Genomic DNA, 16,494 nt, shown 5'->3' with positions numbered 1-16,494 from the left:
TTTGCCTTTTTCATACTGTCATATAGTTGAAATCATACAGTTTATAGCCTTTTCAGACTGACTTCTTCCACTAAGTAATGTGCATTTAAGATCCCCCCATGTTTTTTCATGGCTTGATAGCACATTCCTTTTAGCACAGAATAATATTCCATTGTCTGGATGTACCACAGTTTATTTATCCTTTCACTTACTGACAGACATTATTATTTGCTCCCAAGTTTGTCCATTTGAATAAAGCTGCTATCAACATCCATGTACAGCTTATATATGAACATAAGTTTTCAATTCCTTCCAGCAAGTGCCAAGGAGAACAGTTTACCAGAATGTATTTAATTTTGTAAAAAACCACCGAAGTATCTTCCAAAGTGGCTGTACTCACCAGCAATGAGAGATCCTGTTGCTCCATATCCTCAACAGTGTTTGTTGTTGTCAGTGTTCCAGATTGTGGCCATTCTAATAAGTGTGTAGTGGTGTATCATTGTTATTTTAATTTGCATCTCCCAGATGGTATATAATGTGAAGCATCTTTCTTTAGATTTACTTGCCATTTGTATATCTTCTCTGGTCTGTTAAGGTCTTTGGCCCACTTTTAATCAGGTTGTTTTTTCTTACTATTGAGTATTAAAAGTTCTTTGTACAAGTATAGTTTGATAATAGTCCTTTATCACATATATCTTTTGCAAATTTTTCTCCCAATCTGAGGCTTGGTTTTTATTCTCTTGACAGTGACTTTCACAAAGCATAAAATTTTAATTTTAATGAAGTCCAGCTTATGAATTCTTTCTTTCATGGATCATGCCTTTGATGTTATATAAAAACATATTGACCCATGGTCATCTACATTTCTCCTATGTTATATCTTCTAGTAACTTTACAGCGTTGTATTTTATGTTATGTTTGTGATATCTTTGAGTTAATTTCTGGGAAGAATATAAGGTCTCTGTCTAGATTCATTTTTTTTTACAGGTGGATGTCCAGTTGTTCTATTACCATTTGTTGAAGTATCTCTACTCCATTGCATTGCCTTTGCTCCTTTCTCAAAGATCGGTTGACTATATTTATGTGTGCCTATGTCTGGGCTCTCTGCTCTGTTCCTTTGATTTACTTGTCCACTTTTAGCAACACCACACTCAATTAATGTAGCTTTATAGTAAGTCTTGATTAAAGTCAGCGATTGTCAGTCCTCCAACTTTGTTTTCAATATTATGTTAGCTATTCTGGATCTTTTGCTAACATGCTTTTTTTTATTTCATTTTCACAACAACCCTAAGATGGGTAATATTAATATCCCAAATATACAGTTTATGAAACTGAGGCTTAGTGTATTCATGCTCTTAACTAGTACATATTTAACTGAGCCTTCCAATCGCCTGGAATATAAACTCCTTGAGAGCAAAGACCTGGACTTTATTATTCATTGTCAAGCTCCAAGAGTAGTGAATATAGTATATGTAGGTACACAATAAATATTTGTTGAAACAATGAATTAATGGTAAATGAATAGAAAAAAAAATGTTCTTTGCTTTTATTTTATTGTTTTTTATAAACAGTCTAAGGCAGTGGTCGGCAAACTCATTAGTCAACAGAGCCAAATATCAACAGTACAATGATTGAAATTTCTTTTGAGAGCCGAAAACCGATTTCTGCGCATGGGCCATGAAGTTTCAATCGCACTGTACGTGCGCGCCCACACGTGGTATTTTGTGGAAGAGCCACACTCAAGGGGCCAAAGAGCCACATGTGGCTCGCGAGCCGCAGTTTGCCGACCACTGGTCTAAGGATTCAAATACCTAGTCAGTCCATTTAGGGTGATGCTTCATTCCACCAACTAAAACAAAAACAAAGCATACAGTATTCTCAACATAGTTTCTAATCAAAGTTTCAAGGAGTAGCAGATCATTGCTTATTTTGTTCATTCATTTAGTTAACATTTACTCCTTCCCACTCTCTCAGACATTATAAATGCCTCTAGGAAAAATCCAAATTTCCCTTGACAGTTGTCCAATCCTATCATACATTTCCAGATAAGGACGGTGTTATGGATTAATGCTCTTCTAAGAAGAGACACCAGAGAGCACTTGAGCTTACTCTAGTTCTCTTTCTCTTCTTCCTTCCCTCTCTCCCTGCCTTCCTCTTCCTTCTCTCTGCACTTCCTCAGAGGAAAGGTTATATGAGGACGAAATGGGTATCTGTAAGCCAAAAAGAGAGCTCTTACCAGAAACTGACCCTTCTAAACTTTGATCTGGGATATCTAGCCTCCAGAACTGTGAGAAAATACAGTTCTGTTTTTTAAAACAGACAATATGTAGTATTTGTATGGCAGCCCAAAATAACTCATACAGACAGGACTCTAAAGTCAAGGACTGAAAATGATTCTAGTACTTTGATATACATGTTGGGATATTAATAATACAACCTAAACAGAAATGTCAATTAATTCATTAAGGTAATTAAATGATATTGATTGACAAGGGAAGTAAGGGGCCAGGATATCCCTGCCTTCCTGGTCTGAGTAATAACATTAGTGGCTAGAAAATATACACATGAAACAAGTACTAAATAACAATGCCAACTAAATAGTGTGGCAAATACAGCCCATAGAAGTTTTAAAAAGTAGAAGCTTTTTGGGGTTTTGTTTGTTTTACCTTTTTCTCTTTCATTTGATGCTTCATGAAATGCTACAATATTAGAATAAGTATAATGAATCCAAAAAAGTCACCATCTTGCTAGAATTCTTTTTAAATTTTTATTTTATTTTATTTTTATCATTACCATTTCTCCCCTCTCTGCCCTTTCACCTCCACCCACTCACCCCAACCCGCCTGCAATCACCCCACTGCTGTGCATGTCCATGATTCTCTCTTTTTCTTTTTTGCTCAATCCCTCCAACCCATAAATTATGTAGATGAAAGAGTTAATTCTTCCAAACCTTATGGGTGACATAATGATGACTAGGTTTGTTACTCATAAAAGAAAAATACCAGCTTTGTTAATTCAATCAAGGTTATATAATAAAAGAACTTTCTTTTCTTTTTTTTTTAAGTGAACCCTAAGATCAAGTTAAGACTGGGAATGGCTAATATAATGATTAAACATGGAAAATATAGCACAGACTATATAATATACCTCATTTAAGAAAAGAATGTTGTCCTGGCCGGTTTGGCTCAATGGATAGAGCGTCGGCCTGTGGACTGAAGGGTCCCAGGTTCGATTCCGGTCAAGGGCATGTACCTGGGTTGTGGGCACATCCCCAGTAGGGGGCGTGCAGGAGGCAGCTGATCGATGTCTCTCTCTCATCAATGTTTCTAACTTTCTATCCCTCTCTCTTCCTCTCTGTAAAAAATCAATAAAATATATTTTTAAAAAAAAAGAAAAGAATGTTAATATAGTTTGGATTGCTGATAGATTATAGCTACTGTTGAATATTTAGAATTTTCTAAAATAGAAATTCACAATTATATACACCAAATATCTAAATCTTATGTGTTTATAACAAAAGCATACCTTTTAAAAATGTATCAGACTCTAAATCTAATGACATTGTTGGTCTGATCAAAATCTACATCTTGAAGACTATGAATTTTTATGCTATAGGAGTTCTTACAGTTACAAAAGGAAACAAATGTTGATTGTAAAAAATAACCATCTTTCAAATATTTTAGAAAAGCAAATCCTAACTCCTATATTCCTAACTGGTCTCCACCTTGTCATTCTTGCTCCATTTGAACAAGATCACCAAAATAATATTTTAAAACAAAATCACATGAGGTTAATACCTTGCCAAAAACTATCCAATGGTTTTTCATTGCATTCGGAATAAACACAAACTCTATGAATGGCCTCTAAAACCTTCCAGAGCCCTATCTACTCCTCTAATCTCACCTCATGCCACTGCACCCACACTCAGCAAGCTATGCTAAATGGGCTTCTGTCCATCCCTCCAAAGTCCCTGACTCTCTCCTGCCAAGATCTTCCCACATGCTTGTTCTCTCTATTTATCCTCTCTCCTTGCCTGGTCAACTGCCAGCCATCCTTCTAATCTCAGCTTAATGTCACTGCCCTCACCATTCATTTGAAATGTCCCTGCTGTGTTCTTTTTAAGCCTCTGCTCAAGTCTCTATTCTGACCACCTTATTGAAAATGACAACCTCCTGTCTCCCATCCCGTAACCCTTCCTCTCTTTCATTTTTCCCCTTAGCCATGTATCACTTTCTAGTTCACCATAAAATAGACTTGTTTAATATGTTTATTATCTATTTCCTCCTCTAGAATATAAGCACCAAGAGGGCAAGGATTTTTGTCTGGTTCACTGCTGTATCCCCAGAAACTCGTACAATGCCTGGCACATGTGAGTGCTCAGTAACTTCTCCCTGCGTTGCACTTGTTGTTTCTGTGTTGACTTAATGACTCATTGGAAGCCTATATCCCTCTCTAGACTACAAGCTCCATGAGCACAGATTCCCATATCTATATTGTTCACCACTGTACACCTCACGACTAGGGCAGTGCCTGGCACATAACAGACACTCAACTAAAATTGTTGTATGAAAAAATAAGTACCTAAATTGTAGGAGAGGTTAGATTGCGAAGGTCCATGTCAAACCTTAACATGTGTGATCCTCTAACAGTCTGTTTAAAGATGGGGCAGGTCCTGTACTTACTGATCAATCCAGGTCTACTTCCCATATATAACACTAACGATTATTGAAACGCAATAATAACCCTTGAATTCTTTCAATACCAAATATGCATTGAATGTTTACTATGTCCCAATCACCAGGGTAGGTGCTGGAAATAGAGCAATGAAAGAGACACATCATTCAAAAGTCACAGGGAGCTCACATTCTAATGGTGGAGACAGACAGCCCACAACAAACCAAATAAATAAAAAATACAAATTGATGGAAAAACCTGAATTAGGTGTGGAAGGCCACTCTAAGGAGGTAACAACTGAGCTAAGACCTAAAGGAAGAGAAGGAACCAACTATTTGAAAAGCTAAAGCAAGAATATTTCAGACAAAGGCTGCAGCAAATACTAACTCCCTGGGGTGAGAAACAGCAGGATCTGTTTCCCTGAAGAGCCCCAAGGGACAAGTGAGGATGAGCTGAGATGAGAGAGGCAGGCCAGGCCAGATCCTCAGACTCTGGGGTTATCAGAAGAAGTCTCAATTTTATTCTAAAAAGCAAGGGAAGGCAATAGGGAGTCTTTAAATAGGGGAGTGGGTGATTTATTCATTAAGGTCGCCCGGACTGCTATGTGGAGGATAGTTCTGAGCATCAAGTAGCTGCAGGGAAATCCAAGATGGTGGTGGTTTGAACTGGAATGTTGGAGATGGAAAGATAAAGTGGCACAAACACGGAACTATTTTAAATACAAATATATATAGCTTAGGTATGTAATGTGCTCTCCTTGGTTGATTCTTGGTTCTCATATTACTTGGCCCATCATCGGGATTTGCCACAGTTGATCAATCATCCCTTCCTCCTTGGAACACTTTCTTTACCTGGCTTCCAGTACACCACACACTTACTGTTTTTCTCCGACTTCCTTGGCTACTCTTTTAAATCTCTGCCAGTTTTTTTTTTATCCTCCCCTCCCCCCATGGTCAATGTTCAAGCATCCCAGGGTTCAGTCCTTGGACTCTCCTCTTCTCCATCCACTCCCTCCCTCAACTATTCCATCAAGTACCATCATTTAATATCATCCATATGCTGACAAATCTCAAATGCTTATCTTCTCTAACCTGCAGATCCAAATGTTCAAGTACCTACATCATGGCTCTGCCTGAATGTTGAATTACATCTCAATCTGAATATATCTAAATACTAAACTCATGATTTCCCTCGCTCCTGCCAGAAACCAGTTATTCCCACAGTCACAATCTAATTCCAGGGACCTTCACATTTGCCAGTCTTCCTGTTTGGCAAGTCCTTTCTACAGAAATACTCATCACTTGCTACCATATCTGCTCATCTTTCTCAAGGGCCACTTTTCCTGACCTTCCCTGACCATCCTCCCTATCACCCCATTTTAAATCGCAACTCTCATCCCATATCCCCCCCATCCCCACTACCTGCTCTAATTTTCTCCCCACCACTATCTCCTTGTGAAATAATGTCCTTACATATGTGTTTAGTATCCATGTGTAGTCACAAAAATAATGTGTTTCATGAGGGTGCAAATCCTATATAATAAAAGGCTAAATATGCAAATTGACCGAACGATAGAACAACCGATTGCTATGATGCACACTGACCACCAGGGGGCAGACACTCAAAGCAGGAGCTTCCCCCTGGTGGTCTGTGTGCTCCCACAGAGGGAGCACCGCTCAGCCAGAAACCGGGCTCATGGCTGGCAAGCGCAGTGGCGGTGGCAGAAGCCTCTCTTGCCTCTGCAGCAGTGCTAAGGACCTCTCAGGGGTCCGGGACTGCGAAAGGGCACAGGCCAGGCTGAAGGACCCCGTGAATGTCATGCACCGGACCTCTAGTTTTTATATATTTTGCTAACCTGATGTTTTCCTAGTATAGTACCTGATGTATATAGTAGGTGCTCAATAAATAAAGGCATGAAAGAATAATAAACATAAATCTATTTCTTCATTTTAAATGCACAAATACAAATATCAGTTGAAACGATTCACTATTCTGGTGTTCTGTGCCACGCGTCTAGATTTATAACTGTGCAGTTTGCACCGTATTTTGACTAGGAGGAAAAAGATAGCAACGTAAACAGAAAAGAAACTCAATAGCAGGTAGTTTGCAGTTTGAGATAATAACATAGTGATAGAAACCCCCAAACGGCAAACAGATGTGCAGAATTAGTCGCAAAATCAAGAAAAGGTCACTGTGATCCTAAGAAGACTATAAAAAGGGATTAAAAGCGCAGGTTCACGGAATGACATACTTCATGGCCTCAGGAACTTTTTCAGGAACGTAAACTACCTCAAAGTTTCTCCTTTTCCTCCCTACACAAAACTGTCCCCACGACAAGGAAACTTGCAAAACCCGTGAGCAAGCCTAAAATGTACTGGTCTGGAGTAGCAATTAGGAGACACTCAGAAACGAGTAAAAAACACTAACCCAAGCAGGAAGAAAAGATACAATTAAGGATGGAAAAGCGATTCGTCTCCACTTCTTAAACTTTTTGACATATCCTATCCAGGGGCCTCGGGAGGGCCAAGCTCCGGGACCCCCCCCCCCCCCCCCGCGTCCTCCCTGGCATCCCTGCCTCGCCCCCAGCGGCCTACTCCACCCGCCCCGTCCCCTCCGCCGCCTCGTCCCCCTCCCGCCAGCGCCCCGCCTCCGCTCACCCACGCCGGTTGAACTCGTGCTTCTTCTCCTCCGTTGTCGATAACGCTTTCTTTCTCTTCATAAAGCCCAGCAACTCCTGTATCTCCTTCTCCAGAGAGGCCAGGAGCGGGTTTTTAGCGTCCAGCGGCCCATAAAACACAGCGAGGGGCAACGCGTCTTCGCCGCAGGGGGCACTGGGCAGCGAGTCCTGGGAGCTCGCCTTCGACTGCAGGAGAGACTTGGAGACTGTGGCCGAGACGGGGAGCAGGGGCACCGGCAGTCCTGGCTGAGACACGGAGATGACAGACACGCTGGAGGAGGTGGTCGAGGAACGGCCGAGCGCCGCCATGTCCACCAGACCCCAGCCGCACTGGAGTGTACAGACGCGGTTGCCTGGCGACGGTGTCGTGGCAACCAGGCATCCAACCAACGCGCTTTCGGGGAAACACAGTGGCCCCTGGAGGGCAAAGGAACAAGAGCCCGGTCCAGAAAGCAGTTGATACCCCTGAAGGTTTGGGGGGGATATTAGGAAGGATGAAGGTTCTGGACAGAGAGCCCGCAAATAGGAGAGACAGAACTTACAGATTCAAACTATACTTTTTTTTTTTTAATTTAGACCGCTTAATAATGATGATTATCATCATTAATATGCACTAGGCATTGTTCTAAACATTTGAAACATTATCTTACTTAGTCATTAGAATAGCTTCACAACTTAAGGTATTATTAGTATCTCCCTTTCACAGTTGACGAAACCAAAGTTTACAGAGGTTTAGTCATTGACCAAAGTCAGAGTAAACTCTAGAGTCAGGGACCAACCAGGTCTTAGCCTTCTGACTTCAAAGCCTTCTGATGCCAGTCTGCCCAAAATGAATAGGCTGTATTGACCATGTCCAAACACTAAGTGTATCAATCAAATTGATATTTTAAAAATATGTGACAAGCAATTTAAAAATCAAGTACATGCAACTGGTTCATTCTCTTCCCTCTATTTGTCTCTTGAGGTTTATAACTGTGGGAGTGAAGTCTGTGTCTAACAATTATGACTACTTTATATTGACTCATTTGTATTTCAAACATATCCTAATTATCACTATATTCTAAATTAAAGTGCATTTTACTCAGTCTTAACTATTGGACATTAATGTGTACTAGTGGCAAGACTTTTCAAAATTTAGCCCGAAAAATATTCCTCTTTGGGACATTTACAAAAAAGTATTTTTAAATCTTTCTCTCTTTTTCAATCAGCTTGGTAAATCTTTCTCTTCTGATCCTTGTTCTCACGTAACAGACTTGTCCAGTTAGGATAAAAGGCTGGTGTAATTTGCCACTGAGTACTAGCTATTATATTGATGAAAGTGAAACTGCCAAATAAAACTAAATGGAAGTGATCAGAGAGGAGGAAAGAAAATAAAAATAAAACAGATAAAGTTAGGATTTTTCTCCATGACCTGGCTGCTCTCACAACCTCAGTCATAGTGCATGCACATTTCACAGTCACTGGTAAAGGAAATGTGACTAATTAATTTCAAATACTTGAATTATGAAACATTGCATCTTAGTCATTTTTCTCCTTGCACATACTGTTAACAATGCTTAACCTTCAGTAGATTTTGGAGCTTGTCTGAATAACTTAAATGGGTGCTGTACTCTGAATCATCATCGTGGTAAAATGAGTTTCATTTTCTTCCATTTAAATTATATTGGAAGCATTTTTTTTAATATTTGAGGTGTTATCTTTCTTGTAATGAGATGCAGCTGTTAGAATATCTTTTCTCTTTCCTTGTCACTTGGCTGTATTGTGTTCACTGTAGTGAAAGAATGGAGCTCTGCAACTGTTGTGTCTGACGGGGCTAAGTAATGTAAATAGCTTCCTTATAAATAATGTAAATTGCAGCTTCCTTATAATTAGTGTCTTCGCAGGCTGCAAGGCTCCTTTTTGCCCATCCAAGAGTCTTTGTCATCTAAAGCAACTAGTAGAGAAAGAAATAATAAGGTTAATACTCTTTCTATTCCTAATTTAGCTTTTAATCATTTGGACTGTCCCAAATATGTACTTATATATGGTATATTTTTAAAAGCACAAAGTTCTCCCCTTGCCACCTCACCATCTAATGTAGACTTTATTTTTAACTTCTTCATCCCTTCATTCAGCAACCATATTTTAGGGTGACATACAATGAATAAATGAACCCACCCACTCCCTACAAGAAGCAGATGACACACAACTAACCATGAGAAAGAGATATGTTATGAGCCCAGCCAGTGTGGCTCAGTGTTGAGTGTCGATCTATGAGCCAGGAGGTCATGGTTGGATTCCCAGTCAGGGTACATAGAGGGCTGAGGGCTTGGTCCCTAGTGGGGGATGTGCAGGAGGCAGCCCATCAATGATTCTCTCTCATCATTGATGTTTCTATCTCTCTCTCTCTCCCTCTCCCTTCCTCTCTGAAATAAAAAATAAAATTTTAAAAAATGACATGCTGTGAAATGTGCTGTGATGAAGGTTTAGAAAATGCTAAGAGAGTCTCAACATGGAGCTTGGAACTGGAAAGAGAACCGAGGATGGTAGAAGAGGTGATGTTTTAGCCCTGGACAGTAATTGCCACTCATTAACAGAAAGACCCTTGCAACAGGGATTTGCCTATTTGCTGTGATGACCTAGCACCCCAGCCTAACAACTGGCATAGAGGATGACTCAAATCTTTGTTGGAATGAGTGAATGAAAAGATAAGATAAAACATTTAGAAGGTTATCCCTGAATGATAGAAAAGCCTGAGTAAAATACAATCATAAATATAAACAGCAAGTTACATAAGTAATCTGTCTAGTGTGGTAAACCACAAACTGCAGTAGATCCAAAGGCAGAAAATAAGACAGAAAAACAAACATTATTAAATATAGTAGGTAGTTGGAAGACGTGCTAAGAAATTTTAACTTAGTTCTGTATTCAGTGGGGAGTCTTAGAAAAACAGTATAATAGAGAGGTTAAAGCCCAAATTGAGGGGCCTGAAAGTATGGTTTGAATCCTCAGTTTTTCCAAGTTACTTAGCCTCACTGTGCCTTGGTTTATTCATCTGTAAAATGGGGGTAAAATAATACTCCTTACCTCATAATTTTGCTTTGTTTAGAAATAAATGAGTTAATATATGTAAAACCCATAAAACAGTGCCTGGCACATAGTAAGTGCTATGGAAATGTTTGCTAATATAATTATTTACTTGGAAACTATGAAAAGTTCCTAAGCGGAGAGGAGCATGATCTAGTCTGTATTTTATGTATTTTAGACGGATTGGAGCGAGGCAGGTTATATCTGATCACAGTGGCACAGATTACCACAATCTATATACATAAAAGGCTAATATGCAAAGTACCCCCTCAGGAGTTTGACCGGGAGACTGGGAGTTAGATCGCTCATTATGACATGCGCTGACCACCAGAGGGTGGCGTGGAACATGGTGGACGACTAGTGGCAGAGTCAGCAGGGTGCTGAGGGAGCAAGGGTAGGAGGAGGCAGAGAGTCGGGGAGGTAGGGAACCTGATTGGCCTGATCACCAGCCAGGCTTAAGGACCCTACCTGTGCATGAATTTCATGCACTGGGTCTCTAGTGGTTATATATAGTCAACAAATGAGACAGAAGTAGCCAACTAAAACCACGGATAGACACTGAGGCAGAATTAGTAGGAAAACAAATTATAATCAATAAAGTAAATGTAGAGTCATGAAGTAATATGTAATTTATATAAATTTGTATATCTACACTAATAAAAGAATAAGATGCAAATTGACCGTACCTTCGTGATACCCACCAGCCAATCAGGAGTGAGTATGCAAATTAACCCAACAAAGGTGGAAGGTTAATTTGCATACACAGGCACCAAGGCCGGGGGCATTCCGCACCGCCCCAGCCGCTCCGGGCCTCTGGGCAGCGTGGGAAGGCAGAAAGGCAGCTCTGGGCTGGAGCAAAGGCTGTGCCGGCAGCCAGGGGAAGGAAGGCCCATTCTTGCATGAATCTTCATGCATCGGGCCTCTAGTATAGTATAACATATTTTATGTAATATGTATGAAATGGCTATAAAAGTAATAGCAGAAATTCTAACAGAATGTATGAATGTATTTATGGTCATGAATTAATGCTTTCCTAAAAGCTATAAAAGTAAAAGATAAAAACAAAAAATCTAATCAACTTGAATAGATTAAAAAAAAGTTTTGGAACAATGAAAGATACCACCAGAAAAGTAGGAAAACAAGCCACACACACACTGGGGAAAGATATTAGTAATGCATAACTTACTGTGTGAACACCATATTGATAAGTATCAGTAGTAGGCTCAGACCAGATAAAGATACAGCATAGGTAAGTCAATTTATTACAGATTACCACTGGGAATCTGTTGTCAGGATTTATGACAAAGAGATCAGTAACACTATCCAGGACAGATGGGAAGATAAGTTTTCAATACCTAAAATCCTCACTAGTGGTATGGTACATAGCTCTAGATGGTAATATCCCTGCATCTTTCAAGTCTTTGATGTTCGAACAAATTTCTGCAATTCCTCTGGAGTGCAGTATTGCTTCTAATTTAACACTTTGGTATGGACAATTCCAAAAGTTTCCACTTGACTCTTCTACCCATAACAGCTCTAATGCTACAGACGAGGGATTGGGTGTTAGAGGTCTGCTAAATACTAAGTCTCCCCTTCAATCGAAGGTTCTGAGTTTGTGAACTGCTTAAGATCTGGAACCAAATGAGGAACCACAATTTTCCATTGCAGCAACTGATATCAGACATTTGCTTGCAATGTCATTGTAACTGAGTGAAATGCTCAGCCTCTCTGACTCCATCTTGTTCAGGCCTGCCTGTTCCATGACCTTCAGGCTATAGCTTCTGCTTAGTCTTACATATAGACATGCTACTCATTAGAGGAATTTTGCTCAATTTTGCTTGAGTTTTACAAAACAGCCCCTTACCAGATAGTGTCTCTCCCGAGGAGATAAGGAAAGTACGCATTGTTTACCAAAGATTTGCAAGGAACCTAGTCCTCAGACTTACATCAACCAGCACAATCTTCCTCAGATGCCTGCTGGCATCAATCACCTCTTATCCCGCCCATTTCCCCTTCCCTTGACATAAAAGAACCCTGAATTCAGTACTTCCTCAAGATGGATTTGAGGATGAGGTCTTCCATCTTCTTGGTTGGTGTTTTCTCCATTAATAAATCTTATATTACTCCCCCAAGTCTGACATTTTCATTTTTGGTCTTTCAAAGTGTTGGCACATGGACTTTGGACAGGTAACATTTTGAGTTTTCTGATTATACACGTGGAGCAACACCTTCATCTTGCCCCTTTAATACTATGATCCATTAGCTACCACCAGATATCCATCTCTGTAAGTCAAGGGTGGGGAACATCCTGCCCATGAGCCAAATAAGGCCTGCAAAATCTTTTGGTCTGGCCCTATCCAGGCATTAGAGGTGAGTTAATTAAATATTTGACCAAATATAGCAGGCTAATTTTTAAGTTGATAATTTTATATGGCCCAGAATGATGTTATAAATATCCAAATGGCCCTTGGCAGAAAAAGGACCCCCACCCCTGCTGCAGGTAAAGGCACTTTCATTGTCACTGTGGCCTGGCTGTCCTTAGGATAATTACATTAGTAGCCTTTGTTAACTGCTACCACCTGGCCTTTGCTGTTCTGGAATTATATCTTCCCCACTAATATTATGAAGCTAAACTTCATCGCAGAATCTTCTACTGTCAACCCTGGTGTACAGATAACAGAAGCTCTGCAACTTCTCCAAAGGTGCTAGTTAGTGCTCATCTCATTGCTTCATTCCTACCACCTCAGTGAATGAAATACCCTCTGACCATCCCAGGAAACATAGCCAAGTGGTGGGTTCTGAGCACATACCTAATAAATCCTTTCTACCATTCCCACCTCGCTGAGACTTCTGACCCTTTCTTCAATTCGATACCATGGAAGTTCTACCATCTCTACATCATTTGATGTAGAACATTATCAGATCCGTGCTTCAAGAAGCCATCTCAAGTTATTAGGAATCCTGGATCATCGGTAGGTACCCCCATACTAATTAATTCTACATTATTCAGCTTTGAATTCTGTCCTGCTGGTCTAACAGAACAACATACACTCCTACACATGTTCCCCGTTTCAGCAAATACCTGTTAGCCAGATCCTGCAATTCCTTTGGCATGTGGGCTATTTTTTCCCCAAAGCAGAGCTTGTACTTTCCTGCTCAGGCTGTGCTGAAACCTGACTTTGGTTTTTAGCCAGGAGCTAATGAAAGATGTCGGAGGCATATCTTGAGGAAAACAGGAATCATCTTGAAAGGCACCTGCTTCAGATTAGATAGGTTAATGTATGTTCCCCCAGGCAAGCGGAGACTGTTGCTCTTGGCAAGTGGTTAGAGGCTATTTCTGCCCTTCTGGAGAGCTCAGAGGAATTTAGAAGCTCAAAATTATTAAGCTTGTCTACCTAAATATCTCCATTTCCAGTTTCTGGGATCCATTCTTTTCTTAGAATCTCTGCTATGTAATCTGGAGCTGTTGGGGCCTGATTTTCAGCAAAGTCTTCCCTGTAGTTGCCCTGAGCTGCAATAAAGCTGCTCTGACTCTCAGAGCATGACTTAAATTGTCAGTTAACTGGCCTAAGACTGTATATATACTATATTGGCAAGACTTCCAATGCCTTCAAAAGAAGCCACATCACAATCTCTTTAATTAATATTGCCCCCATCCTGACTAAGAACCACAGCTATTTGATCTCCCCTTACCTTGACAATTCCACCCTTAAGTCATTTGCACCTGAGATCTCAGGTGGAAATGAGGAATATGCTTACTCAATTAAACCATGGGTGAAATCACTGCATACAAAGGGTTATTACCACTCTACCTACCATCACCATTGGCTCCCTATTGCTGTTAGATAGTGGGTGATTTAACTCTAAAATCCCATCCTGAGGGTGCACTTTTTATAGCTCACTCCTACTGTGTTAACCTAAATATCTGGTTATCTGGGTTCCCTAAATAACAAGGTTAGAGGCAAAAGCTTAAGTGCTAGTGTTTTATTTGGTAATATAATTCCCATGAAGCAAGAATGAGAGAAAAGGGAAGTGAGGCAGGGGCTATGAGGGTTAATTTTATGTGTCCACTGACAGGGCTAAGGGATGCCCAGATAGCTAGTAAATCCTGATTTCTGGGTGTGTCTGAAGGTAGTTCTGGAAAAGATAAACATTTGAATCAGTAGACTGAGTAAAGAAGATCTCCCTCCCCAATGTGGTTGAGCATCAGCCAGGCCATTGAGGGCCGAATAGAACAAAAAGGCAGAGAAAGCATTAATTTGCTCTCACTACTTGACCTGGGACATCCATTTTCTCCCATCTTGGACATTGACATTGCTAATTCTCAAGTCCTTGGTCTCAGACTGGAACTTACACCACTGGCAATCTTAGTTCCTAGACCTTTGAACCTTTTCCTGGTTCTCCATTTTGCAGACAGCAGATCATGGGACTTCTCAGCCTCCATAATTAGTTGAATCAATTTGTTATACATATATATATATATATATATATATATATATATATATATATATATGTGTGTGTGTGTGTGTGTGTGTGTGTGTGTGTGTGTGTGTGTCCTATTGGTTCTATTTCTCTGGCAAACCCTGACTAATGCAGATATTGGTACTGAGACATGTCATTGCTGTATAAATACCTTGAACTATGAAAGTGGCTTTGAACTGGGTTATGAGTAGAGTCAGAAGAGTTTTGAGGTGCATGCTAGAGAAAGCCTATTTTGCCATGAACAGCTGTTAAGGGAAATTCAAGTGAGGGCTCAGAAAGAAAAGAGGAGAGCTGTAGAGAAAGCTTTGATATTCTAAGAGAACACCCAAGTCATCCTGAACAGAAAAATCAGGCCATATGGTAGTAAAGGCTATTTTGAAGAGGTCTCAGATGGAAGTGAGGAATATGTTATTGACCAATGGAAGAAAGGCCATCCTGTGTTATAAAGTGGCAAAGAACTTGGCTGAATTGTGTTCATATTCTAACGTTTTGTGGAAGATAAAACTTGCAAATAATGAAACTGGATATTTAGCTGAAGCTGTTTCTAAGTACAGTGTTGAAGGTGATGCTTGGCTCCTCCTGACTGCTTACAGTAAAAAGTGAGAAGAAAAAAATGACTTAAGGGTGGAATTGTCAAGGAAAAAGGAAGCAGAATTTAAAGATTTGGAAACCTCTCAGCCTATTTATATTATAAAAAGTGTTTGGGAGAGAACACTAAGAGTGTAGCCAAGGGAACATTTGATAAGAAGATTAGTGTGGCTCAGCCATTTCAACAGAAGCCAGGAGCTATTGTTCAAGACAATGGAAGAATGACTCCAAAGGCAATTCAGAGATCCTCAGCACAGGCGCTCCAATAACAGACCAGAGTTCCAGGGGCAGAGCAGTTTCTAACGAGGGACACAGGGTCTCTGCAGCTGCCCCCAGCTGCAGCTCCAGCAGGCACCCGTGGCTGCCTCTCCAAAGGGGCAGGCCACAAACTTTGGCAACATCTGTGCTGCACCATCCCTGCCAGGGTGCAGAGTGCACAGGCGAAATGCATATGGCTGCCTCTTCTAGATTTCAAAGAACGGCACTGCGGGGAAGAGCCAGAGGCTCAATATCCCAGCCTGGAAAGAAATGCCTACTCAGGGCAGAGAACCACCATGGATGAAGCGTTGGGGAAAAAAGGGCGCAGGCAAAGAGCTACTGTGGGATTGTCCCACTGAGTTGCCACCCCAGTGGGCTTGGAATGGAGCCAAACCAAGAGGATTATTCTCAAGCCTTTACTGTTGTTTTCCCTGTTAGGGTTTGGATTTGCCTAGGACCTGTCATTTTTCCTTTTTACTTCTTGTCTTTTTCTCCTTTTCAGAATGAGAATGTCTCTCCTATGCCTGTCCTACCACTGTGTTGTGAAAGCACATAACTTGTTTGGCTTCACAGGTTCACAGCTGGAGTGAAATTTTGCCTCAGCATGAATTATACCTCCAGTCTTATCCATATCTGATTTAGATGATATTTAGATGAGACTTTGGACTTCAGACTTCAAAGTTGATGTTGGAATGAGTTAAGACTTTTGGAGCTGTTGGGACAAAACGAATGAATTTTACACATGAGAAGAACGTGAGGTGAGGGGGGTA

At 40.5% G+C, this 16,494-nt stretch overlaps 1 protein-coding gene across 1 annotated transcript in view; it reads right to left on the bottom strand.

Annotated features, from left to right (window-relative positions):
- The window catches only part of CFAP54 (cilia and flagella associated protein 54), a gene marked incomplete at both ends in the record, with an annotated part of 264,389 nt that extends 256,677 nt beyond the window's left edge, over window positions 1–7,712 (bottom strand). The window contains 2 exon segments of the mRNA XM_080660197.1: window positions 7,311–7,661; window positions 7,663–7,712. Coding sequence (XP_080516323.1) covers window positions 7,311–7,661; window positions 7,663–7,712 — 401 coding nt within the window.
- Window positions 7,713–16,494: the final 8,782 nt, after the last annotated feature.

This window comes from Plecotus auritus, assembly GCF_963455305.1.
Source record: "Plecotus auritus genome assembly, chromosome: 3".
NCBI lineage: Eukaryota > Metazoa > Chordata > Mammalia > Chiroptera > Vespertilionidae > Plecotus > Plecotus auritus.
Note: the sequence above shows the minus strand (reverse complement) of the source record. Positions and strands in the feature narration are given on the sequence as shown.